A 27,776-nucleotide genomic window follows, 5' to 3' on the forward strand; every position below is an offset into this window, starting at 1 on the left:
GAGAACTTTAACAGCTGGGAATGTTAAAATCTCATGATGAGGATGAAGATCAATGAAAGCCGGAGCGCTCCACATAAATCATGCTGCTCTGAAAAGATGTTTTACAGCGCGCTGAAGCTCATTTGAGCGAGCAGTTCTCATGAAACCGAGGGCTCTTCTGGAATAAGTCACAATCCGCTGTGATTTTTCAAGCATTCAGTTTTATTTAATCTAAATCCCAAGTACATTTTAATGCTTGTGCAGGATGATTGATAACAGACAGCTTTGATGCTAACAATAAGGAAAAGATTAGTGAGGAATGCTCTGCCGAACACTTTTTTGTGAAATGACATCAAATTGGGACACTGGTTCTGGAAGAGGAAACAATGAATCACTCAGATCCAGGTGCTCGTTTGCTGAAGGTTTCACAAAAACAACTTCACGAGCCATTTGCTAAGCAAACACAGCTTACTCTCACAAGCAGCATGCAGATCTGACTGTAAAAACAAAAGCAAGGTGGGACGCTTTCAGTGACGGAGGAGGAGCCCGTCTGTGTGTCTGATTACAGCAAGGGGGTCAAAGGTTAAGAGGTGGCAATCAGAAAGAGTTTGAGTGACGGACGAGGTGGCTCTGTGTTTCTGCATTTAAAGGGGCGGCATTATGTGTTCTCCAGGCGCAAACTGCATCATTACAACAAAGGTAACACCAAAACTCTTTTCTTTGTGACTCTTTCATTATTAGAACAAAACGATATTCATTACAGAAACTCACCACTTTGTTATGATTTTTGTTTTGTTTGAAGAATTCAGACTTCTCAGTCCTAATAAGGCAATAAAATGGAAAATTTAGTTTTGAGGTTAAAGGGGCAGTGTTATGTTGTTTTGTTTTAGCCATTTTGTAGCATAATTGAGCAACAATGTTTCCTTCTGTTGTTATAAAAATAAAATATGACTTAAATTTTTACTTTGTAATTTAACACCTTTAAATTGGGCCTCTTTAAAAACACCTGCTCTGCTTGCAACTTGCTCCTTTATTAACCCTTTAACAACGTTTTTACCAGCGTTGAACTGAGAAGTAGCTCCTACAACGAGTTCCACCAGGTGTTTGCTAATTGCTGCTGGCTAGTCTGAAGGAGTTGGGTTAAGTAGAGCTGCTCTGTGAGGTGAAAGCTCTGGAACTGCATCTCTGAGGGGGAGGTTTGTCCTCGAAGGCGGGGCTAGGTCCACCCAGGCGTTTTGCACAGCTGAATGGTTGCCATGGAGATTAAAGGATTCCTCAAATATGAAAGAATCAAGACAACACTCCAAGTGTGTTTTTGAAAAGGAAATAACATTATAAAATAATATGAAGATCAAAAAAATACATTTTACACAATACTACCCCTTTGAATTTAAACCTTGTTTTACAAAAAGGGAACAAAATGTGTGGGAATCAGAGAGCTGGAGGAGATAAAACCCACTTTAAAGGAATATTAGAGCCAGACCAGAGCCTCCTACAGGTTTCAGACTGATCCATTTTAGTCTCCAGGTCATCTGCATGCGACCTGTTATCAGCTGGCTGAGGCCTCCGGGCGGTTTCAATCTGTCAGTGGCTAGAACTGCTACGCTTACGCTTCATCAAAGTGCTCATTCTGGGTCCGTTTGTCATGTTTTCTGGTCTGTTTTCTAATCCGTGCATCAGGGGAGGATCCAGCAGAGGTCTATCGGATCGGGCCGAGTCACAGGCTGCAGAGTCTCACCTCCTCTTCCGCCACCAGACTCCTGAAAGGCAGAAAAACAATAAAACACATAAATAAAGTAAATAACATTCATTCAAAAGCTGATTAAACCAGTAAAACCAGATGTTTTATATTAAAGTCCTGCCATGTGGAGCTCAGCTCTCAGCGTGACGTAAATCAGGAAGGATCTGTGTGTGACGCAGCAGAGCGACGGCAGAAGGACCTACAGCCAAATGGTGTTCACATTTTCAGAAAACTGAAGCACCAAGCATCTGCAGGAGCTGCTCTGAAATACTTTCTTGGGCCATAAGCCCCCCAGTAAGGGCAAACTGGGCTAGTTAGTGTGTGTGGTGGAGGTAATTTAAACCAAAAAAATCATTTCCCATAAATGGATCTAATTAAGGATAACAAAACATCCAGTATATGAAGAAAAGTAGAGAAAACATTGGGTGAGGGTTTACTGTGTGAGTCTAAGAGAGGGAAGTGGAGCTGTGGAGGATTAGTAAATGAGTTTAATGAGGGGTGTGCTGACACTAAAAGGCTGGTACAGAGCAGAGCAGAAGGTAAGATGTCTTCTAAAGGTGACCTACTATGAACTATGACCTACTTGAACAGGTTAGGATACAAAATATGTTCATTACATTTCTTGCAAAAAATATTCTCTGATAATGATATTTCTGTTGTTATTTCTGCTTAATTTGGGTGAAACCGTTGATGGATGTTAAAAGTGATCTATTATGCTTCCTTGAACAGATTAGGGAATTTATGGGCAACACAGAACATGTTCATTACAAAATAATTTTCAGATAAAGAGATTTTGGTCAATTCTGCCTATTTGGAGCTTCTTTTATGGCCTCCTGTCACTTTAAATCCAAACAGGCTGCTGCCCCAAATCAACATTTACACTCACGTGAAAATGGCAGCAAACAGATGCACAATTATACAACCGTACATCTTTGAAAAGCAGACGTAGAGCCTCCTGCAACAACCAACAAGAGCATAGCAAGTGGTTTATAGATGGAAAGTCAACAACAAAACTCTTGTTTTTTCCAGCAGCCATTGTGCAGCAGTAAAACCAACGGAGCAAACGTGCTTATAGCTCAGCTTGGGTTGCTAGGTAGCGGGCTGGGCTAGCAGGGTTTGCTAGGTAACGGAGCAGTGCCCGTCAGATATAACTTAACAACTGGGAGGTTTTTGAAATGGCTCGTTTTCCAGACACCAAAACCATCAAATGGCTTTGGTGTCCTTTGAGCACTTCAGGGGTTTGAGACCCAAATGGAAGAGCAAAAACTTGCAAATGTGTGAACTTAATTGTCCTACAGTTTCTTTTAAATAAGAGATGATCGCTGTATTCTTGGCTTGTTTTTAGAAGCATTTGAGACACAATGGAAGTATAAAAACATGAAAATGTGAACTTTGCATAATAGATCCCCTTTAACTCTCTTGAATCTCAGCTCAAAACGCAGCAGGGCCCCCTGTAGGTCAGAGGCGGCGGCACAGGGAGCAAGGGGGCAAGAGGATGTCTGTGGCAACGACATGGGATGACAGAAGTGCGTCACTTCACATAGCAGGATGGCAGATGGTTGAATAACTTCAGTGAACCGAGGGAAATGACAAGAAAGCCTCAAGGTCACATGCAGGAAGCTGCATCACTTCCAGGAGCTGTTTCCTGTGACCCGGGCGGACACGGATGTCAAGCCTGTCTGCAGGAACATCTTAAAAAGAAACTGCGGATTTCCAGGCTAAACTACGTGAGATGGACCACGAAATAACCGTTAAGTTTCTCCCCCCACATGATTTCATACAGACATACAGAGGAGAGTAAAAGTCTTACAGTTCAGCTCCAAACGAGAGGCTGGGCAGCATTAAACATCCAAAATTAAAAAATGTAAAAATACATTCAGAAATACATCCTTTCATTAGAATAAATGAACATTTCTAGTTCACATTATTATTATAAATTTTACCGGTTAATTCCACAATATATAAATTTAGCTTTTGTGGAAAGAAGAAGAGTTGAGAAGAAATTCAGAAGAAATCAAATTTACTGTAAAAGACAACAGGAACACGTGGAATAAAACACTGTGACAAGAGGAAATGAAAATGAGGACCAAAATGGTATTCAACCAAAAAAGTTGGTGTTTGTGCTGCTTCAGCTTTAAAATGCTAATGCTAATGCAAAGAGCTCCAGTTTCTAAACCAGGATGTTTACAGTTAGCTTCAGGCTCAGAATATTCACCCAAATATATTATAGTTGTGTTATGAAGATATAAAGATGTTTCATTATGACTTTAAACATCCATTCATTATCTTGTTCTGATTTCATGTTAGCTCCAGCTAAAGGTGTTAGCTCTGGCTAATATAGTCCATCATGTGTGTGTTTGTTTCATCAGATACATTGAGTATAACGGCACATGAAAAATTTGGCGAAAAGTGGTAAACTCCAAAAGCAAAACATGTAACAGACAATTTTAGAAATAATTATGAGCTTTTACGTATCACAAGCAAAAATTTTTACGCCAACAGGAAAAACACAAAAAATTTAGGGAAGCATGTTCAACTAGTTGTGGTTCACTTTAAGATTTTTATGAGTGTTTTGTTTGGCAAAAATGTGAATAATTCATGTTTTATGTTCTCTTTTTTGCAATTAGTCAGAATTCCTTTATTGTCATTGTGCAAGAAAGCACAACAAAATTTAAAAAGTAGCAACTCTGAAAGGCAGTGCAAATATAGAAATACATAATAATAGATGAGTATGTTTTAATAAATACAAAAAACCCCATAGTTGGACACAGGGAAAAAGGAAATAAAAATGTTGATCAGCGTCTGGATGAATTTGTTGTGTTCAAATCATAAAATCCCTAAAATACAGTGAAGTTTGTGATTTTAACCTGCTAATGTCTGTAAATGTTCCTGGGGTGAGAATATCTTTGCATGGTACTGTGAATATTCATTTTTTTCTGATACAGAACAAACATCAAACTCAGCATCCAGCAGATTAAAATCTAAGATCAACATGCCGGGACCACCATGCGCTGTTCTTCAAGCCCTTCAGAAGACACTTCCTAAAGGGGAACATTGTTGAGCACCATCTGTTTCCATCTGACCCCCTACCATGGAGAAACACTTTCACAAAAGATGTCAGGGTCTGTGGGTTATAACTGTAACCAGACTTAATGAGGACATGCAAGAGGATGACAAACTTAACAGAGAAATCTCCTTGTGCTGTGTTTTTCTTTTAATAAAAAACCCCACCATGCCTTCCCTGTGACTGACAGTCACACTAACAATCAATCTTAACTTTCCATAAATCTTCCCCTGTCTCTACTGTAAACCCTTGTGGCAACGGCACAATGAGTATTACTACAACGGTGAGCTTTGTATTTATGATTGAGATGTGGTCCCTTAAGGAGGAAAAAACTGAAAGGTTTAACATTGTTTTCACAACCAACCACAGAAAAAAACTGTACCTTCCTTCTACTAGCCAGCTAAAGTGTGATTAAATTAGCTTTAAACTACAACACAAAAACTGACATGGCCCCCTAATACATAGTTATAGTATCTCTTTATTTGAAAAAAAGAAATCAGTAAAAATATTCTGTGTATGACTGAAAAGTTAGTTATGCTAACCCTAAGGTGCTAACATTAGAATCGCTAACACTGCTATGCTATACCAACATGGCATTTAGCGGAAGCTAATGCTAAAGCGCTAACTTCAAAACAAATTATGTCTGCCCTTGAAAGACTACAACCCTTAAGCATCAATTTCATTTTGACATTATAATTTATGTTCTATAATGCCCTTAGATATTGGACTTATGTTTATATATTGTTCTCTATTCAGAATTTTTGTTCCTGTATGTTCCTGTTTGACATTATCTGTTGACTACAGAATGATTGGAGTTTATTTTCATGTGCAAGTGGGTGTCATCTTTTCTTACCTGTAGGCTGCAATCTCCATGTCTCTTGCCATCTTCTCACTGAGCAGCTTCCTGTACTCCTCACACTGCTCTTTCATCTGGGATTTGAAGTCAACCTCCTGCTGCTTCATTTCTGTTATAGTAAACTAAACAACAGATCATTTGGAGTGTTTAAAAAAACAAACAAGGAGATGAAGTTAGAAAAGCTGCATCAAGAGTTCCAATGCCATACCTCCAACTCTTCAACCTCATCCATGTACGCAGCCCCTTTCACCTCAACTTCATCCAACAGCTCCTCATTACTCTTCTCAAGGTCATCGAGTTCCTTCTGCAGCTCTGAAATCTGCAGAAAGACATCCAAAATCAGCCATTCATTTACGCTATGACGCTTTCTGCTATTAATGTGTCTTTTTCTGGAATCCTAAACAACAAATCAACTTAAAATTGTCGGTTAATGGCTTATAAAAGCTAGTTCCAATTGATTACCCAATAAAGTCAGATTAGACTTTTTTTATGTTGTAGTTTGGCCGCCATAAAGCAGAGGGCGCTGCCGGTCATTCTTGAGCGGAGGTTTGATTTTATTTATTTAATCAAAGATGGCGGCATGCCAGAACAGAGGGAAAAGAACGGCCCACACAAGAGTTCGGTTTGGGATTCAAAATGCACTTAACGTTCTGTTTTGAAATATAAACAAGTTTCACCTTAAAAGTTCTCATTCAGGCGGGTTTCATTAGGGAGCAACGTCGAAGGCGAGGATGTGACGACAGGAAAGGCAAAAATAGGAACAAGAGCTACATCTAAGCTTGTTGTCATAGCAACTCCATAGCAACTAGTTACAAAGTTCACGGAAGTATTCTGTATTCTATTCCTCTTATTTTTCTATTCAGTGACCTAGAGATTCCTGTTTTGTTTCATCTAATAAATATGTACAGGTTTATTATTGTGAGAAAAACACAATTTTGTGTTTATTGAGTTAGCATTTAATGCAGCTGACACAAAATAATGTTAAAATGTAATATATTTTTTTTAAATTCAGCATTATGAAAGATTTAGCCTTTCATGTTATTGAAAGATGGCCGACCTCTTGCTAATTAAGTTGATCTATATAAGATGAATCAACTTTATATTATCAGGAACCTAACTTTACCTAACATAGAGATCATGAATATGGGAGAATATTTATCCATAAACAACAACATACCAACATCTGGCATAAAACATTGATGCCTGTAATTATTTAAACGCAGTAAATGCAATGATTGTTGGATGTCTTCTGTATTTAGTCATATTTCTGACCACCTGATGACCACAAATCCCAAATTTTCTTGTCATTCAGCTCTGATTTAGTCTTATTAGAGCCGTTTAAGAATGCTTACAGCCGTGTCAGTACAATGCCCCACGAATGTGATTCAGATGGGAATATCTTGATGTATGGTTAATGGATTGCCATCAAAATTCATGCAGACATTCATTGTTTCCAGATGACGACTCCCACTGACTTTGGTGATCCCCCCGACAATTCATCCTGCCCTACCACAAGGTTCACATTTGTGGTTTTAGGGTGAAATGCTTCAGCATTAAATGGATAATTTGCAATGGTCATCATGACTGTAAGACTTTCATGCCTACAATTGCTGCGAAAAGGGAAGAGGAGAGATCAATTTGTAAATTATAAAACCAGATCAATGAGTTGCAATGGATGGTTACCTAAAACTAACACTTGCAACATAATATTGTACAAAAGAGCTGAAGTATTGAAAGTAACTTTCCTTTAAAGTGGTTTTGATCTATATTTATTGAGGGTTTTTGAATCCTTTGGACTTGGGTTGCTTTTTCACCACTTTTTCAGGCCAAAAGTAATTTTAGACAAATATATTGTTTCCCTAAGTCACTTAAGATTCACCAAACTTATTCAGGATAATCAGATTTCTGCCACAAAGTGTGAAAATGAACTGCTGTAAGTCAAGCTCCTCATATAATACACTTACTTTAGTGTTTTTGTGCATTTAATAATTTTTCACGCTTATCTGTTCCCTAAAAAATATATTGTAATTTAGCTACACCCAATAAGCCACAAAATGGGTGAACAACATACGGTACGCAGGCCACTTGTGGCTCTCGGGTTTATTACACGTGGCCCACCAGTTTTACATTTTCTAAGGGCAGGGTTTGTTTTTTATAACACAGCAACAGGTATTGGTTTGGTTCACTGACCATTTTAATTTCACAGTAAATAGGACCTCAAACTTGAAGAAACCTTTTCTGAAAAGCAGGCTTATGCTAATTCTTTCCCAGGGAGATTAAGACATACAGTGTACTTGTTGCTGAGAATAGACAAAATCTTACCAAGTATGTTTGGTCTAGTTTCTACTGCAAATATCTTAGGACACTTGAATAAGACACAACTAACTTACAAGTAACTTTTCAGCAAGAAATATGAGCTGGTTGTAAGTCACTGATTCCTTAATGTTGATTAAAAAATGCTAGATCCATTGGTGGATTATTTAATTTGGAACAAGACATTTTCCCCATGTTATAAGTGAAATAATCTGTCAATGGAACTATGATTTGATTATATTTTTCCACCTAAAAATTAGACTACTTTTTTTAATTGAAATATTGCAAGTTCAGTTTTTTGCTGGATGGGTCAAATGTTTCTGTGAAATTATTGTGCTGCTTTTAATTTAAACACTGAGGCCAACAAGAACTTTCAACATAATCACTTTGGCAAAAACTTTGGACATCAGTGTAACGTGAGAGGACAGAAAAAACTCGAGATTTATATAACTTTAGGAAGTTACTAGAAAGTCTGGCTGGTTGGATGCAGAATAAGCACTTTCATAGCTTCCTGTACACAGTAACTTGATTAATTTCTGTCCTAAAAATGATAAAATAATAGTGAGCTGGAGCTACTAAGAACAAAATCAACAAACACAAAAAGGCAAGGTTAGCTTATAGGAGCATCCCTCCCTCAGTGTCGGTGTCTGTGTTGCTCTGCCATGAGTAATTGCAGCAATCATAGAAGTTCAACAATTATCTGTCCCAACCAGATGGGGATCAGGCTCACATTTCAGAGAAACCGTCTGAGCAGAGGGAAGCCCGGCTCCTGATGACTCGCCAAACCGGCCGAGCCAAGTGAGAGTCCTCTCCTCCTTTCCCCTGGCATGATAAGTGGAGTGGAGTCATGCCTGTATATGCGAGCAGCGGCTTTGGACGCCATCACTGCCTGCTCTATTATATACAGTCCTGAGTCGGGCCTGATTTCACTGCAATGTGTTTGTTTGGTCATGTTGTGTTTCAGTGAGAAACCAGAGCCTGAGCATCCATCAGAGGCGAGAAAGGAAGCAGAGCAGGTCGAGTTGAGCTGTCCATCCGTCAGGCGGCGCTGACTTGAGCGGCGCTCGTGTTGGAGAGAAGTGGATGATGTTGGAGGAGCTGTGCTGTGGTTTCAGAGGCTTGGTGTTTATTTAAAGAGCTGGAAGTGGAGCCGCAGCCTCGGTAATGAGAACCAAACCACCAGGTTTGCTACAGATGTGGTCAGCTGTGGTGAAACCGTTGATAGATGTTAAAGATGACCTATTATGCTTCCTTGAACAGGTTAGGAAATGTATGGGCTACACAAAACGAGTTCATTACCAAATCATTCTTAGATAATGAGATTTTAGTCTGGCCAATTCTGCCTATTTGGAGCTTCTTTTATGGCTTTTTGTCTCTTTAAATCCAAATAATCTGCAGGTGGCCACACATGAAAATCCCTGCAAATGCCTGTACATCTTTTAAAAGCAAAAGTGGAGCCTCCTGCACAACCAGCAAGAATTCAGCAAATGGTAAGTCAACAAAAAAACACTTAATGTTAGTACTGCTGGAAAATAGATAATTAATTATATTTATATTTAGGCATGTTATCAATATCAATAGATAATAGGTCTGTCACGATAACAAATTTTGCTGAGCGATTAATTGTCTCAAAAATTATTGCGATAAACGATAATATTGCTTGAAGACCTTTTTACACTGATTTAATGGAAATGACGTAATAATGCATGCAATTTCCTGCCAAAGATAGATGGACTTTATTTAACACTGGACCTGATAAACAAAATAAACAAAACAACCAAAAACAAAATGGATTCTCAGTCTCAATCAACAAAAAATGTACTAGAATAAAAACTAAACAACATAAAGCCAAAGTAGAAATAAATACTGCATTCAACCAAAAGAGTGCAGATTATGAAGTCTGTATATTATGTTGCCCTTCAGTAATAATTAGATTTAAATAGAGAAGATGGGCACATCGACTACCTCATGCAATAGTTCACACTACAAGGTTTTTTTGCCCCGATTTTCCCCTTAGGACAATCTTAGAACTTTGGCCGTTCTAAGATTGTCGCTTGCGATTTCATAACTGATCATCCTGTAGTGTGTGGTGTGTTACGGTAGATCGTCGTTGCCGCTCTGATCTAAATCAGAGGTTTTCACCGACTGGGAGCTTAACGCAGCCTGTTGAATGTGACAGGTAGCCAATCAGAAAGCGCGGATTCTGGGCGTGCCGTGGTGGCGTAGTGGTTAGTGCGACCCATGTTTGGAGGCCTTGAGTCCTCGACGCGGCCGTCGCGGGTTCGACTCCCGGACCCGACGACATTTGCCGCATGTCTTCCCCCCTCTCCTTCCCCGTTTCCTGTCAGCCTACTATCATATAAGAGACACTAGAGCCCACAAAAGACCCCCTGGAGGGGTAAAAAAAAAAAAAAAAGCGTGGATTCTCCTCTGTGCTTTGGGAACATCTTTTTTGTATGGGGATGGGTAAAAAATGGCTGATCAAGATTTATTTCCACTTTTCAAATCGCAACATATGTCTTGAGGCAGTGAGTGTATAAACTTTTCAGACTTTTATGAGTCTGGAGCCAATCTGTAAGCCTGTGGTTAATAACCGAGGCCACTAAGGGAGATAAATCCTGTCTGGGCTGCAGACGGGCTTTCACATCTCCTGCTGAAAGTGTCCTCAGAGTAAACACTCAGGATCTCCCACACTGCTGCTCCTCTGTCACTCAGCTGCTCCTCGCCTGCTGTGAGAAACCATTCGTTTTCAGGCTGTGATACAAACCCAGTCATGGATTTAAGTTTTATCTGATCTTTGTCGACAAAGAAGGTCCGAATGTATAATTAGAGGATGTGGACCAAAAGGAGACAAATTATGAGTTTAACTTTAAGGTTTCTTCCTGTGGTGGCTCTTGCCTTGACAATTCATGTCTTATCAGCAAATTAGAGGTGATAAAAATGTCAAAACCCTTGAAAAATAACCAAAATTATTTTGTTCATCTATAACAAGATGGCCAGTGCAAAGAACCTAAAAAAGGGAAGTTATTGTGAAAAATATAAATGTCCATGTTTTTGTACTTCCATTTGGGTTTCAACTGCTTCTAAAAACAGCAAAAGTGCTTAAAAAAAAAAACACCGAGCCGTTTTTTGGCAATAAGTTTATGATTTTTGGTGTCTGGAAACCAGCCATTTCAAAACCATCCCAGCAACCCCAGTAAAGCCCAGCCTGTTGCCCAGCAACCCGAGCTGAACTCCAGCACATTTGGCCAGCTGGTTTCACCGCTATATGTGTTGTACAATGGCTGCTGAAGAAGACAAGTATTTTTTGTTATTGACTTATCCTCCAGAAACCACTTGCTGCTTTATTGTTGGTTGTGCAGGAGGCTATACTAATGCTTTTCAAAGATGTTCGGTTTATAATTATGTATCTGTTTGCATTTTTATGTGCAAATTGCATAATTTAAGGTTTTGGTTACTCACATATGGTGTGTACCTCAGTATTTAATTTGTATTTTGTATTCTTTTGCACTTTACTTACTGTGTGTTATCTTTGTTTTTTGCCTGGGAGCTGCTGGTAACTTCAATTTCCTGAGGGAGTCTTCCCAAGGGATCAATAAAGTACAAGTCTAAGTCTAAGTCTAAGTGTAAACATTAAATTGGCAGGGCGTGGCCAGCAGCAGTGTATTCGGATTAAAAGTGACAAGATGCCCTAAAACAGCTCAATCTGGAGGGACCTCAAAATAGCAGAAGTTGGCAGATTAAAATCTCCTCTTTGTGCAAAAACATTTCATGAATATATTTTTTGAAGCCCACTGACCAATCCTAACTTGAAGCATAATAGGTCACCTTTATGTGAAGATAACTTTTTATCTTCACTTAAGATAACATAAGTGAAGTTATCTTTAACTTTTTAACTGTGGCACTTCGTTTTAACATGAAATATTTTATTGACTATCTACTGTACATTCCTACTAGTAAGAGTAACAATTCATTTTTACGGTTCAAAATACCTTTCAAGATACCTCAAATGACATCACCAAATCTAATTACAATTCAAGATAACTTAAACTTTATTATGGGCTAGTAAAATTACATTTTTAGAAATCTGAATTAAGAAATTACAAACGGGCCCCTTGTGCTACAACTGAGCTGTCCAAATAGTTGCCTGCGGAAATTTGGGTTTAGTCAGAAGATGCCACAATGTAGAAAGAGTTCAGCAGTTTGTTATATGCGGGAAATGCAAATCTTATGAATTTGAAAGCTGCTTAAGTCCGCAAATAATTTACTATTTATTATCTTCCAACAAACACAATGCACTTAAAATTGGATTTGAAGAGCAAAAAGTACAATTGTCTACTCATTCCCTAGCTGAAAATTGACAATTTATGAAAAACTTTCTCTTTTTTTTATTGAAATTTTAAAATGACAGACATCTTTGTTATTACAAGAGAAGTTCCTATTTAACAAAGATCTCTGGAAAATTATATTTAATACTTGCATAAGAAACACATGAGTTCTTGCAGTAGTCTGCAGGGATTGTTTAGAAGTAAAAATGACCTGATCTGACCCAGAAAGTCTTTTAAATTTTGTTCACATGGCTACACTTTTTGTAATTTGGATGACTTTCCCTTTTAATGGAGCTAACAAGAGAAGGAAGCTCACTCACCAGAGTCTTCATCTCGTCCACATCAGTTATCTCTGTTGGGTCTTTGACCATTGACCCACCAGTTCCTCTCGCTTCCAGTTTCTTTCCATCGCTTTTGCCAGAGGAGAGCGCCCCAAACTCCAGCTGAAGAAACAAACGATTAGGAGACAGAGCAGTCATATAAGTTTGCAAAGTTGAAAATCAGAGAGATCACAGCGGCGTCTCGTTGAGTAAGGTAAGTGTACTTTGACAGATGGAGCAAAAAGCCCCTTCAGAGGGGTGGATGAGCAAAGCTCTCTCTTCATGCACCTGATTTGTAATTACATTGGAGGGGAAACAGCCGAAACAGGCAACATGAGGGCGCACAGGTGTGTGGGATGAGGCCAACAATCACCACTCCCGTTTAAATCCAACAGCAATCATTTGAACATCGAGACAATCGTGTCTCATAATTGAGGCCAGGCGCAGACAGGACGCCATCCAGCTGGCAGAGGAAGACGCCGAGTGGGAGGGAGAGAGCAGATAGACGGGATTTAGGCAGAAAAACTAGAACACAGTCACTTTGAGACAGACACTGGTCTGGCAACTGCTTTCCTGCACATACGTAATGTCCCTTCACTGCTCCATCTAGGATTTCTTCTTTGTTTTAATGGCTGTTGGCAAACAATTATTGGAAGCATTACCGCCGCCAAGTGGTAAGGAGTGTGTACCACAAAACGACAAAAAGTGCAACAAAAGATTAGATCTTGTTACTCAATTTACATCGTCTTCAAAAATAAAAGACAGCTTGATAGCTTCGGCTTCAGGCAAAAGCTATCAACAATATCTAGTTTCATTTTCATTTGCTAAGATTTTTAATCCGTTTGGGCTTTCTCCCATTGAAGTGGATTTCTCCACCGGGCCAATCAGTGAACAGAGGAAACTCTGAATGATGACGGTGATTTTTTCCACTGTAGCCTGCCTGTAATTTTGGCAATAGCAGCGGGGGAAGTGAACAAAGCTGTTCAGTCCATGTTGAACTCTGATGTGGAACAAAAAAGCAAATTCTGGTCCGTTTAAAAACCTCAGTCTCAGTTCAGCTGAAGTGAACTCTGATCCGCTTTGAATGCATATGTAAATGCAAAGCAGGCTGGAAATCACTTTAAAAGCAGAAAGAGAACAATAGCGCAGGGAATTCTGGGTAAATACAACCAAACCAAAAGCATAGCGCTAGCAGGATATATGGTTTGTGGTTTTTTGCCAAATACAAAAGTGAAATCCTTTAACGTCTACAATCTGATGCTAGTCCATTCTTTACAATTTGTTTTTGTTTTTTTGAGAAAAAAGTTGGGTTCAGTGTCTTCTTCACAGGTTTTCTTGTCATTTTCTTCAGTGGTTCTTGGTGCAGCGCCCCCACAGGTGAGGAAGGGTACATGTTTTTCAAAAGATTTGGTTTATTTGACACAGTGCAGTGTGAAAGTGAACCACAGCAGCTGAAAATGTAACAAATGTTGCAATTTTTGTCCCCAATTGAAGCAGCTAAGACCCAAATGGAAGTACAAAAACATGCAAAATGCAAATTTTACTCTTACTTGAGTCATTTCTTGGACAGCTACTTTTTATTTTTACTTGAGTAAAAATAAACGTTCAAGTAGTGCTACTCTACCACGTTTTTATGACTAAATTATTTTTATATAAAGAGCTGTGCATTTATGACTATCAGGACTATCAGGTGTGAAAACACCCTAAAACTTCAACCGAGTCCAGGCCTCCAGGAAGTAATTGTTTATCTGCAGCCGAGAGCCTAGGTCCTCTGAATAAAGCGAAACGTTGAACAAGAGGCTGGTTTGTACCGGTGTAGTCAGACACACAGATGATTCAAATAAAAATGGATCAGATATTCTTTTCTAATGCCTCTAAAAACATCCAGTGCAGAGCTGAGAGGGAGCCTGGGAAGGCGGCCTGCAGTCTGATTACAGCCCTGACCTCTGAACCAGCAGACATCCTCACCCCAGTCGGGGTCAGACCCACCGGAGTTCCAGCCTGACCTCGATGCTGTACCTTTGAGTTGCACTGCAACTACCAAGGTGGACGAAAGCCGTTCTGTCCGGGTCCAGAACTACAAGCCCGACTCTCAGGTTCTTCTCCTCTGTTGTGCTAAGAGGTAAAGAAAACAAGTCGGGGTGTCGCAGCATGATTTGTGAAAGCTGAGATTTATGTGGAGACCCGAGTGGGGGGAAGAAGAGGAGGTGATCAGCAAAGAGGATGAGGAGCAGCTGTCAGAAGGACCTTAATTAAATAAGAATCAATTCTGCAAAATAGAGCAAAACATTGTTTTAAACAGCAAAAGGTGCAATTAAGGATTCATAAATGCACAGCTCTTTAAATAAAAAATAAAAAACATGGTAGAGTAGCACTACTTGAACGTTTATTTTTACAAAGTAAAAATAAAAAGTAGCTGTCCAAGAAATGGCTCAAGTAAGAGTAAAATTTGCATTTTGCATGTTTTTGTACTTCCATTTGGGTCTTAGCTGCTTCTAAAAACACTCAGACATTTTGGGCAATAAGTTAATGCTCTTAGGTCTCTTGAAAAGGAGGAGTTAAGTGAGAATCAACAGGCACTAAGCCGTTACCTAGCAACCCCAGCCAGCCCAGCCCATCGCCTAGCAACCCCAGCTGAGCTCCAACCAATACGTTTGGTCAGCTAGTTTTACAGCTTTATTCGCTGTAAAGAGGAGGGTAGAGTACTCAAAAACTGTAGCACTGCTTCAATGTATTTTTGCTCAAGTATATGAAGCTATTTAAGAAATTACTCAAGTAAGAGTAAAACATGATTCGGTAAAAAAGCTACTCAAATACTGAATTACTGATCAAAACATCAATCATTTCACATTTATCTCACCGGATAAAACAAAATATAAAGGTATTTGGAGAACTAAAGGAATATAATTATTACAGCATAACAACAAGATAAAGTCAGACAAAAGAAAGAGTTATCCAATTAAATGTCTTTCAATATAAAATGAAACTAACAAAAACGACAAGTCTGTGTCTGAGTTTTTGGTTAAAACAAGCTTGTTCTTCAGTCAGTGAAGCTATTAAAAGTACCTGCGTTTCCATTTTCCATGGAACTGGGCAAACTGGAAGTATGTAAACAAACTTAATGAATGGAAACACGGCAATTTTGAAAAAACTCACATTTTTCAATAAGAATTTTGGTAGTATAACAACCAACCAGATGTTTTTACTGGTGGAAAAGACAAAGACAGGAAGTAGCAGGAGGATGATGACGGCGCAGTATGTTTTTTAATAACTCATCACGTGAACAAACTAATTCATATGTGGTTTTAGTTTTCTTACTGAATGAAAACATGGCAATTGCAAAAATGTGATTTTTAATGATAGCGGACTGTCGACAAAGGAAATGCAGCTAGAGGGTAGAGAAGCCAGAAATATTAATCAAGTAAGAGTATCGATACTTCAAAATAAAATTATATATGTACAATTACAGCAGACTAAAGATACTCAGTTTTTCCAAAACGTTACTCAGGTAAATGTAACTAGCCACTACCAAACTCTGAAAATAAGGTTTAAATCTGCAGGATAAAGGTACGTTTTGTTTCTTATTAGGTTTATCTGGACACATCCTTGAGTCTACAGCCAGAAATATCAAACTTCCTTGTGGCACATTTTGTGTTTCTGTACCTGGAGGCTCTCGGCCAGCTGGCGGTGGTACTCCTTCACTTCCAAGGCTGGGGTGATGTCAGGGCTGCCAAACCTGACCGCAGCTGCAGCCAGCGCCCTTTCATCAGGCTGCAGCTGGCTCTCCACCTCCTGCATAGACATCCAACACACAGAGAAACACACCGATGATCCTCCATGAAGCAGCAACCATTCAGCCGCCACGCTGTTATTTAAGGCCCATCCAGTTTATCATTCTTTGGATTTTCCATTTGCCTGTTTGGCGACCTTGGCATATTTAAAAAAAGTTACAAAATCGTGAAGCTGAACAAATCAGAGCCAAACTTTACTTTCAATTCCTTAAAGACTTAAACTCCTCAGTTTAAATGAATGCAATAATGTTCACAGCAAAATCCTGGGAAACAACTGAAAATGTTCTCACTATTTCCATTTAGTGCCTCAATTTGCATGACTTGTACATTATTTGTATATACACTGAGATATTTAAGTTGAGCTTTAATTGTAACTTTTAGGTCAGAATAAATTTGTGTTTTCTATAAAATAATCTGTGCATGGATGTTTCCTTTAGTGCCAACTAAAGGACAAAAATTGAGACATTGAAAAGCCTTTTTGATTATTATACTGCAGAAACTATAAGTATCATGTGGTTAGCACACTTTTGCTAATTCGCTAATAGCGATCACATATTTCATCTAGCGCTTTTTGCTAACTTTGAGAAACATTAGCACACTAAGCTTCCTCTAAACTAATTTTTACAGAGAAATTCTTACCTGCCTGTTTTGTAAACTTGATAAAGTTTGACATCTGCATTGATGTTTTGGTTATCGACCTTTAAGAGTTCTTGAACTAGTGAGCCGTTTATATTCATGCTTTTATTTTGAAGGGGGCGAAGACTGTTTACGCAGGACAATCCTCACGTTCTCCTTCTCTTTTTATTTTTTAACCCAATATTTCAAACAAGAAACATACAGTAACAAAATAAAATAAGATATAATCATTAACACAATTATTATAGAACATGTAAATATGACATCAAAATTAAATTGGTGTTTAAGGTTTGTAATCTTTCAAGGGCAGATATAATTTGAATTGAAGTTAGCGCTTTAGCATTAGCTGCTGCTAAAAACATTGTGCATTATTAGTTCAGTGTGTTAGTGGAACTACGACAGAGTATTATAGACTTAATAAGAAAAAACAAAGTAACGAGAATAAATTCATAATATCACAAGAATAAAGTCGTAGTATTGCGAGTATAAAGTTGTATAAGAATAAAGTTTAACTAATAGAAATAAAGTCATAATAATGAGAATAAAGCCCTAATATTTTCAGAATAAAGTTGTAATATTACTTCATACTCATAGTAATTTAACTATTCTTGTATATTTCAACTTTATTCTCGTACGATTTTATTCTTGCAACATTAATTCGTTCTCATGTTATATTGAATTTATTCTTGTAATTTTATTTTATCGTTGCCCTAATACTCCGTTAGCGCTGCTAACTGTTTAGTTAGCATTGCCCACCAGTGAGATACTGAAAAGATGAGTAAAATTGTATAATTAAAGCAAAGTGGAATAGTGAACAAGAACCTGAAATCATGTAAAATAAACTGAGTAACGCTGTTAAAGCTGAACACAGAAACAACCTCTGCATGGATTTCTTCATCGTTGAACGGAGTTGCTCCTTCATTATTCAGAGGCAACATTTTTCTGCAGCTGAATAATGACTCCTGATTTGTCAGGAGAAATTGGACGTCCATAAAGCAAACTGATTTCTGTTTTTATTTTAGGTTTATCCACATTTCCCACACTGTGAGTTGTGGTCCGGAGGGACTGGGCGGGTTTCAGGGTCGAGCAGCAGAGGGAAAGATGGAGTCGCTCCGGGTTCGGCTGGGCTGCGTCTGTCATCTTCTGGTGAGGCAGAGGATCGTTGTGCGGCGCAGCGACGACGCATGGATGCAAACAAAGTTATTTTAAAGGACCGCTTCACTAGTTTGGCAAAAGAACAAGCAAATAGTTAATTTAGCTGCATTGTGTGTTTGGTAAATATAAAGACTGCACAGATGTTTGCTGTAAACCAACTGTCACCACATGCATTAAAGTTTCTCTCGGCGTCGAGTTCAAATGAAAACTAAAATGTCTCAAAATAGCCACAAAAACTGCCTTCAAATAAAACTGAATTCCTCAGATTTCCAGGTTATTATAGTGAAAAAGGGCGAAAGCAGACTTTTTAATTAATTTGTGACAGGTAATATTGAAAATGACCGAGATCTGAAGAACGGTTCTAATATCTCCCAGGTTAGCTGATGGACAGCTCTGATTAAATGCTGCTTTGCTCTCTAATTTTTCTGGATCTTGAAAGGACTTTTAAAACTTCTGCTGAAAGGTTAAACAGGGATTTTTCAAGTCGTTATGTTGCGAGATAAAAAGAACCAAACATACCTTTTATCAAGAAGCTCATTAACTTTCTTATTAGATAATGAAACTCTCATTTAGAGCGTTAGCATATATTTTTAAGCTTCTACAGTTAATATATTAATGCTTAAATAATATTTCAGCACCTTATTCCTATAAGATTTAACTTATTTTTAGTTTAAGGTGTTTCAGACAAACTTCAGGCACATGAATGAAAGGAAAAACACTCTTTTGTACAAACTTATAGCATTTTAGCTTTGCAGAAAAAAATCCATAATTGCTATGAAAAACAGAAATTTGAAAAATAAACCTAAATAATTAAAAGTGATCAATTTTCCCAGAAGGAAATGATATTATTTACGTCTGGCTCATTGGTTACTCTCCCATTTTCTCCTTTAATCTGCAGGATGTTGATTCATGATGAAAGGAAACGAGACAAGAAGAAGAAAGTTTTACTTCCACTGAGGCTTTATCTTGATTTTTCTCCTTTAATTTATCTCTACTGACAGTTTTTAGAGGAATTGACCCAATAACGGCCTTAAAGACAAACTATTGTAATGATATTCCTTAAATATGTTTTTATGTTACCAAGTTGTGCACAGTCAGATTATTTGAAGCAGAACAATTTAGTGTTAACAGAAAAGTGATCAAGTGTTTATATATTTCTCATTTATTTTTGCTTTTATGTAGTCAGAATTGCAGGAAAAATGTTGATGAGGTGATTTTGTCACTTGTTGAAAACTTTCATTTTTTAAGTACCGAAAATAAAGCCAAGGACAAAAAGACTAAAAATAGTTGCTGTAGTTGCCCTTAAAACAGCAAATCCATCCAAAAACTGATCTTTATTTAGTTATTTATCTATTTAGTTATTTTTAAATCCCAGTTCTTCTGGTTCTTCAAACGTTACTTTTTTTATTTTGTTGTCCTTTATTTGTCCACAACGACATTAAAATTAATTCTGATTCTTGTTGGTTTATCACACATCAAATTAATAAATTATAATGCCGTTTGTGGCTGTAAGGTGACGAAATGTGAATAATTTACACAATTCAACTCAGATTTCGTTGTGTAAATCTAACCGCAACCAGACTTCTGAGTGAACGGATTACGTCTCTAAAGCGACGCACAATGTTTACAGAAGCAGCAATGGACGCCGCCATTTTAAAGTTTATTCACAATGAGAGCCGACAGACAAGATCATAATAGGAATCTAATAAGAAACTAACAGCAGTGGCTTTTTATGCAGGATTGATGTTAACTCTTGTAACGTCTGTTTGGATCAGAACTAAGAGTGATGGGATTGTGATGCGTTTCACTGACCAAAAAAAAAAAAACTCGTTCAGAAATGTCATAATTATCATTTTTATACGTTTACGGGAAGCATGCGCAGCCAAGACAAACGCTACAAAATCAGTACGGTGGCCGACAGGTGCAAACGAGCAGCAAACGGTAAAATGAAAGAAAATAGAAGCAAAAACCTTCAATCAACAAAACTAATGCGAACAAAGAGAGAGATCTGAACAAACTCCTGCCTAAGATCAGTAGCTGTTAGCGATCAGTAGCACACAGCTAGCGGATGTTTGGTGTTACACGCAACAGAAAGCTGAGGCCGATGTTTCTCCCTACATCCAGTGGGTGGTCAGGTTGCTACGATCCATAGTAGCCACACAAGTACACCCGCTAAATAGAAACAAACACACCCAATGCAACATTTTCATTCTGTTGCTAGGCGACGGTGCATTTTTGTTCCAAAAGCAAGCAGAGAACGTTTCGTTCTGCAAGAGCGCAAGGAGAAAGGTTTGAGTAAACATTACAAGTTTTGAGAAGAAAGACATGAAGTCCTGCTTTCAAAATGAAAATGAAAGTAAAAGTATTAAACGTTTTGAGAACGAAGGACATGAAATTCTGCTTTCAAAATAAAAATATGTGCTCTTGGATTACGGCAGAAAAATTACCCCATAAAAATGCAACATAACCGTTCAGACTCTTGGAGCTTTGGAAACAATCAGATCCAAATTATTCCCATATATAGGAGTGGCAAAGATCCGATTTTTGGGGGTTGACAAGATGAGGATTGTAGAGAAAAAGCGGATTAAAGTCGCACTAGCCTGCTGTGTGAACGTAGCATTTGATTCAGCAAATCAACTGAAGGTTGGAGATTGTCACCACAGAAATAGTTTCTCATTTCAAATATTTTTCTTCTTCAGCTGATTGATTTGTCTCACCATCTTGTGTTGGGTCTCCATGTTTGCCAGCTGCTCCTCATAGACGGCCACTTGGTCCCTCAGAGCCAAACACTCTGCAGTCACAGCATCGACCGCCTGCAGAGGCAATCAGAAGGAGGAAAGTTTGAGTTTACTCTTCATTAAAACACAAAAAGACTCGCTGTAGAATCTATTTTTGCTTCAATATCTCGTCTGAATTTGGTTAAATTCACTGAACAGGAAGTAGACGCCGCATTGCAGAGGAAAAGTAGAAACAAAAGCTCCCGATGCATTTAGGGGGTCTCGGCTCACATACTTCCTTTTTAGATTAATGCAGCCGGAGTGGCGGCTTTTATATTTGCCCACAAGAATCCTCTTTGGGAAAATGGAAAAAAAATAAATAAAAATTTGTGCTTGGTGAAATAAAATACCTGAATAATTAAGGTTTGTGTTTGTAAATCTGTAAAACTGTCCTCTGCTTGAACTCGAGTCACAAATCTCTGGTGAATTTCGGCAGAACTTTTAACATTTCGACTTTCCTCAACCTGGTTGGACAGCAACGCCCAAAGTGGAGCAACAGAACAGAGTATTTATAGAAATATTACCAATTATCTGACACTAAATGCCCTTTTAAGGTGAAAATACAAATGTCGAGAGGGAAAACCTGCAGTCAGGAGCTGTTTTTTAAATCCTCTGATGTTTTTGGAGCAGTGGCGTCCCTCAGGGCGCCGCTTGGCTCGCCTGCATTTCCTTCTATAGTAGCACTGAAACAATTAATCAATTATGAAATAATCATCCACTGATTTAATAATCAATTAATCGAATGCAGACTCAAAAAAGGCCAATTACTGAGAAAAACAAAATAACCATCACAGCAAATAAGAGAAAACTGTATAAAGATTAAATATATTTTTGCATTTTAGGTAAAAATTCTTCTTTGTAAATAAAAATTAGTCACCTGGTTCAGATTCTGTAAAAAAATTAAAGTCTCCAACTAAGCTCCTTTTGCTGTCTAATTATTTATCAGTTAATCAAAAGCGATAATCAATGGATCTATACATTGATGTTTAGTAAAATGTCTGTTTTTAGCTTCAGAATATTTCTTTGCTACAAATAATCAAGAGTTCACCAAGTTAATGCTATTTTACTGCATTTTAGGCAATAAAATGTTTATCATTTTAAAAAGGAATTTAAATACATGAATCTTCTCATGTATTTCTATTATTGTACAAAATAAGTGTTAAATGAAAAATCTGCAGAATGTGTCATTTTTTAAATCCAATTAATTGATTAACTTGCAGGACAAAAAAGCGTAATTAACAATTTTGAAAAATCAGAATAAAATCAAGCAAATTGGTTTGATTTTGTTGTTTTTTGTAGAAAAGTAATGTAATTTTACTCTTACTTGAGTAAAACTTCTGGATTTGCCTGATTTTGTTATTTGTTATATGAATTACTGTAATTTTTGTCCTTAAAATACTAAAATTTCCACTTAACTAACATCTGATGATGTAATTCTTAAATATGAAATGATTGATAATTTGATCAGTTGCTCAGTACTTGAGTAGACTTTTTACCAAATACTTTTTACTCGTGGGAAACTTCTTGGCCGGCTTCTCTTTCCTCTGACTTTAGTGCAGTTTTTGTGAACTTCTGATAATAGGCATCATTTTGCAGATCAGAGTGATATTTGGGTTCATTAAATTAAATTATTGGTTCAGTTTTTATGTCGGTTTTACCAGTTTTTAGTCTGAAATTGTGACATTTTCACAAAGTTTGCTTCCACAGAGAAAATTAGGCTGAATTTGTGAGTCATGACACGAAACAGGTGCAAAATAATAAAACCGGACATGTTTTTTTTTTTTCTTTGGAGGGAAGTTGAGCTTGTTGTGGTTTAATCTGTCCAATTTTCCCTCCTCTCCTCCACATCTCTGCTCTTCATTTACTTCCCTGCCAGAATTTCCCACCGAATATTGTCGCCCTGCAGCTGCAACCAATTCAGAGCGGCAGAACGGAGCCAGCGGCGGCATCAGGGCGCTGCAGCATCGAGAAATGTGTTACATCTGTAAGGGAGGAATCAAAGCCGCGCTCACATCTGGTCCAGCTGCGGGACGATTACTTCAGCCTGGTGTGAGGAAGAGGAGGAGTCGTGTTGAGGGTTTGGTTGCTGAACAACTACAGGTTGCTGCTGCTTATTCACAGCGGCTGAAACGCTTGACAACACCTCCACTTAGTGGGCAAGCTACAATATTACACCAGAGGTTATATTAAAATAACACTTTAGTGACATTTTTCCCTTCATTATTAAAACACAATAAAGCTCTGACAAATTAGGAATCTGTTACAGAAACTCAAACCACTTTATTATGACTTTTGTTTTGTTTGAAGAATTCAGGTTCATCACTCCTGATAAGGAAATAAACTTTTAATATTTAGGATTTTTTAAACAGTAACTGAATGTTTTCCAGCCACATATTATTATTTTGTATCACAATCAGCGTTACCTTTAGTTAAACGTTGCACAGATCAAATATAACTTAAAAGAAATTTAATTTCATAATTTAATACCTTGAAATTGGGCCTCTGTCTCTTTAAGAAACTCCTACTCTTCCTGAAACTCCGTCTTCAGGAAGTCATCACAACATGGCTCCTCTATTAACTCTTTAACAATGTTTTTACCAGCGCTACTCTGAGAAGAAGCTCGTTTAATGAGCTCAGTGGATGCACAGTTTACCCAGGAGTTTGCTAGTTGCTGCTAGCTAGTCTGTAGGAGCAAAGCAGGGGAGTTACGGGCGACGGTTTCTCTGAGAGACAGAAACTATGGAAACTGCAGCAGGAGATGCGCCTCAAAGGCTGAATGGTTGCCATGGAGTTTAAAGGATTTCAGCACACACATGAGCATGATTGACACCGCTAATACACACCCCGTGGCTCTGATTGGTTGTTTCTTTTTAGCACTGGGAGAAGGCAGAGGAGCTCGATTTATTTCACAGATTATTTGTCTCATACTGTCACAACATAATGACGGCTTCAACAAATATGTAAAAACGTATATTTTTTATAAAAGTTACATAATGCAGCTTTAATTAAATCATATTCAGGGCTCTACGGTACCTCGGATGTTTATGTTTTTCTTTTGTTTTAGAAATTCAGCAAAAGAAAGTCTGATATTTTACAATACGGAGAACAAATTTTACCTCAGCCGCATCTTGTTGTCCCTGCTGGACGACGATCCTCTGATATGCAGCTTTTTCAAACTCCTTCTGGAGACATTCAAGCTCTTCCTTCAGCTCCTCTGTGTCACAAATAATCTCATCCTGCAGGCAGAAGACAGACAGAACCGAAATGGGTTCTGACTGAAGTGGACAGGAGGGAATAGAAGGTGAGAAAACCTCGCCAACATGCAGCTGACGCACCCTACCTTCTGCCTGCGCAGTTTTTCCACCACTGCCTCCAAGCTGAACTTCGGTTTCGCTGCAGTGGAGGTGATTTCAGTAGAGGTGGGTTGACCGTTCAGATTTTCCTCCAGATCAGCAATCTGACATTCAAGAGAGCCGTTCTCCTCTTCCAAACAGTGGGCCTGAAGGCAGCGGACCCAGAGGTGAAGAGACAGAACAGTAGAGAACAAAAAAGGTTTCTAAGTCGATTAGAGAGGCACCGATCCAATTTTAATATCTGTATTGGTTCTGATATTGAGAAAAGTTCTAGATCGGGTATTGGTGACAATGTCTCCAATCAATAATTGCAGATCTATTCAGTCTAATTCTATGCTCTGTGATTTTACATTAAATTTACAAATCCTAATTGAACTATCTGAACCATTTGAAAGAAGATTTGTAGCAGTTTAGTTTTAAATGTTTGACCAAGGTAATAAATAAGTTATTGCAATAAAAGATAATATTGTTGGTTTCAGACCATTTTCAAGTAATATAATACTGATGGCATAATAATAATGCAAGAGCACATTTTCTCAAAGATCAATAAACTTTAAATTCTAACAAACATTTGACACTGGAAGTGGAAAACATTTTAAATATCCAAAATAAATAAACAAAACAAGAGAAACGACAAATAAAATTAATTAAGTTTCTGTAAACAAAATTATCTTTCAAAAAATGGTTAATTAAGACCAAATCACCAGACTGAAAAATTTTATCATCCAAATTTTAGTAGAAATGGAGAAAAGAGAAAAACAATAAATCATATCAATGGAATTTTTTTTTAAAAGTGATTAATTCATTTATTGTGACTGTAAACCTATTTTTGTCAGTTTCAGTTTATTATTTACTCCTAATTGCAATGACTAAACAAATTAAAGTTGTTTTTTACATTTTTGACCAACTTGTGAAGATATCTGTGTATCTAAGTTTGCTGTACTGTGTAGAGGAATATAATTATATTAATAGTTAAAAATTATGTTGTTTGGTTGGTTCGGACTAAGACAACTGGTGCAGAGTTGGTACATAAATTTGTAATTCAGTACATTTCTGTCTATTTATGTAAAAAACACGCATTTTAAGTCAATTCAACTGTTTTTCTCTATCAGATCGTATCGACAGATACTAAACCTCAGATATTGGTACCGGTATCAAAAGTGAAAAACTGGATTAGTGCATCTCTAGTTTAATGTCTTTCCACACCAACTCAATGAGTTTGACCAGCCGGTCGTTGAGGGCAGCCATGGTGGTCCGCTCCTGGATGAGCCGGTCTAGACCCGCTTTATTCAGAGCTGTGGCTGTAACAAAGTCTACTTTATCACAGTCACATTTGCCAGCAGAGGCACACCTGCAAGAAAAGCAAACAACACAGAAACTGGACTGAAGAAGCAAAAATGTAAATCTGACATTTGTTATACGTAACGACCTCGACTACCAGAGTGTTTCTATTAAATCAAAAGGCTTTTGTTAAGTACTTACACTCTGAGCTTGACATTACATACTTCCTTAATACAGTTTTCAAAACATTCAGATATTTACTATCTCGTTTAATGTTGGACTGCGTGTAAACACTGCAAAAACACAAAATCTTACCATATATTTTTTTATCCAATTTCTAGTGCTTGAAATAAAGACAACTTACAATTAATTTTTTTAGTAAAATATAGGAGTTTCTTTTAAGTCAACAATTCTTTAATATAGAAGAAGTTGCTCAACTGGCAGATTATTTACATTTTACTTACATTTAACACATTTTCCCATGTTATAAAATAATATGCCAGTCGAACTAGTATGTTTAAAAAATATATTTCTAAGAAATTATTGACTTAAAACAAGGTCCTATATGTTGCAGAAAAGTAACTTGTAAGTTATTTTTCTATTTGCACTAGAAACCAGATCTAAAAAATTGAAAATTATTTAAAATTTATTTTCACTGTATATTTATTTCCAGAATATAGATAGATAGATAGATAGATAGATAGATAAACATTTTTTAAGAGTTGCACTTTTTGTTAATAATGAATAGATTAATAAATTTAGCTATGCAGAGATTTATACATGTGAATTCAAACACGTTTTTAAATAAATGTTAAAACAGCCAGAATATCTTTTTTCCAGTAGCAACATAATAAACGATGTGATGAACCCTGACCTGGCGGAGGCCTGGTGCAGCCTCGGCCCTTCGTTAGGACTCCGCCTGTCGTCGTCAAACAGCCGGCGGTATGAAGACACTCTGAGCATGGCCATGGCTCCGGATCGGGTCGGGATAAAAATGGCGCCAGCCGCGCCACACCGGGCTTTATAACCGCAGGGAATGTGGCATCGAGGTGAAGCTCACTGCTTATAGCATGAACGTCATTCAGAGAGGACTTCACACGTACCCGAGTAGTAAACTACTAAATCAAACTGGACAGTTATTGGGTTTTATTCCGCCTTCCACCAGTAACAATCCAGCACCCTGCAGGATGTTGCATGTATGTTTGTGATTTTTACTGCCTAAAAATCTTTATAAAACTGTGGTCAAAGCTTTATTTTTGCCATGACATGGTATTAAAATAACGTTTTAGATTTGTGGTCTACCTGTAGTTTTAGCAATGGCGGCGTGGTTCCAAATATTGAATTAACACTAACCGCCATCTTGTTCGGATCGGGACTTCAACACTAACCGCCATCTGTTCGGATCGGGACTTCAACACTAACCGCCGTCTCGTTCGGATCGGGACTTCAACACTAACCGCCGTCTCGTTCGGATCGGGACTTCAACACTAACCGCCATCTGTTCGGATCGGGACTTCAACACTAACCGCCGTCTCGTTCGGATCGGGACTTCAACACTAACCGCCGTCTCGTTCGGATCGGGACTTCAACACTAACCGCCGTCTCGTTCGGATCGGGACTTCAACACTAACCGCCGTCTCGTTCGGATCGGGACTTCAACACTAACCGCCATCTGTTCGGATCGGGACTTCAACACTAACCGCCGTCTCGTTCGGATCGGGACTTCAACACTAACCGCCGTCTCGTTCGGATCGGGACTTCAACACTAACCGCCATCTTGTTCGGATAAGCACTTCTGTTCGGAGTGGAGGACGGTTGTTTACCAGGCACACAATTTCCGGCAAGCTTCATAGTGCAATTTCCAGTATGCTTGCTGTACAGTATCGGCAAACTTAAAATGTAAAACTTTTAACAGTCTGCGCCTCCAGCAAGAAATCATTTAAAACATTTTTTACAGATAAACTTACTGAAACTTCATGAATCAATAAGTATAATATTCTAAAATGTATCTACAAAACGCATAAATTTGTTTTCCATCATGTGATTCAAACACATTTTAAATATTCAAAATGGTTTTTTTTTTAAAGAGAAAGCAAATACAACTTAAAAGGACCTAAGATTTTCAAAATGTAAAGTTTCATTTCAATAAAACAATCTTGACAATTTCTTAATGTACCTAATA

At 37.9% G+C, this 27,776-nt stretch overlaps 1 protein-coding gene across 1 annotated transcript; it reads right to left on the minus strand.

Moving 5' to 3' along the window:
* Window positions 1-178: 178 nt before the first annotated feature.
* Window positions 179-27,395, minus strand: vimr2 (vimentin-related 2). The gene is made up of 10 exons (XM_028008097.1): window positions 26,469-27,395; window positions 25,520-25,664; window positions 24,301-24,459; window positions 24,077-24,196; window positions 20,901-20,996; window positions 16,265-16,393; window positions 12,602-12,724; window positions 5,849-5,959; window positions 5,638-5,762; window positions 179-1,739 (listed from the first exon to the last, which is right to left on the minus strand). The coding sequence occupies exons 1-10, from the start codon at window positions 26,561-26,563 to the stop codon at window positions 1,697-1,699; spliced, it is 1,146 nt and encodes a 381-aa protein (XP_027863898.1). The 5' UTR covers window positions 26,564-27,395; the 3' UTR covers window positions 179-1,696.
* Between the last annotated feature and the right edge of the window lie 381 nt (window positions 27,396-27,776).

This window comes from Xiphophorus couchianus, chromosome 23 (genome assembly GCF_001444195.1).
Source record: "Xiphophorus couchianus chromosome 23, X_couchianus-1.0, whole genome shotgun sequence".
NCBI lineage: Eukaryota > Metazoa > Chordata > Actinopteri > Cyprinodontiformes > Poeciliidae > Xiphophorus > Xiphophorus couchianus.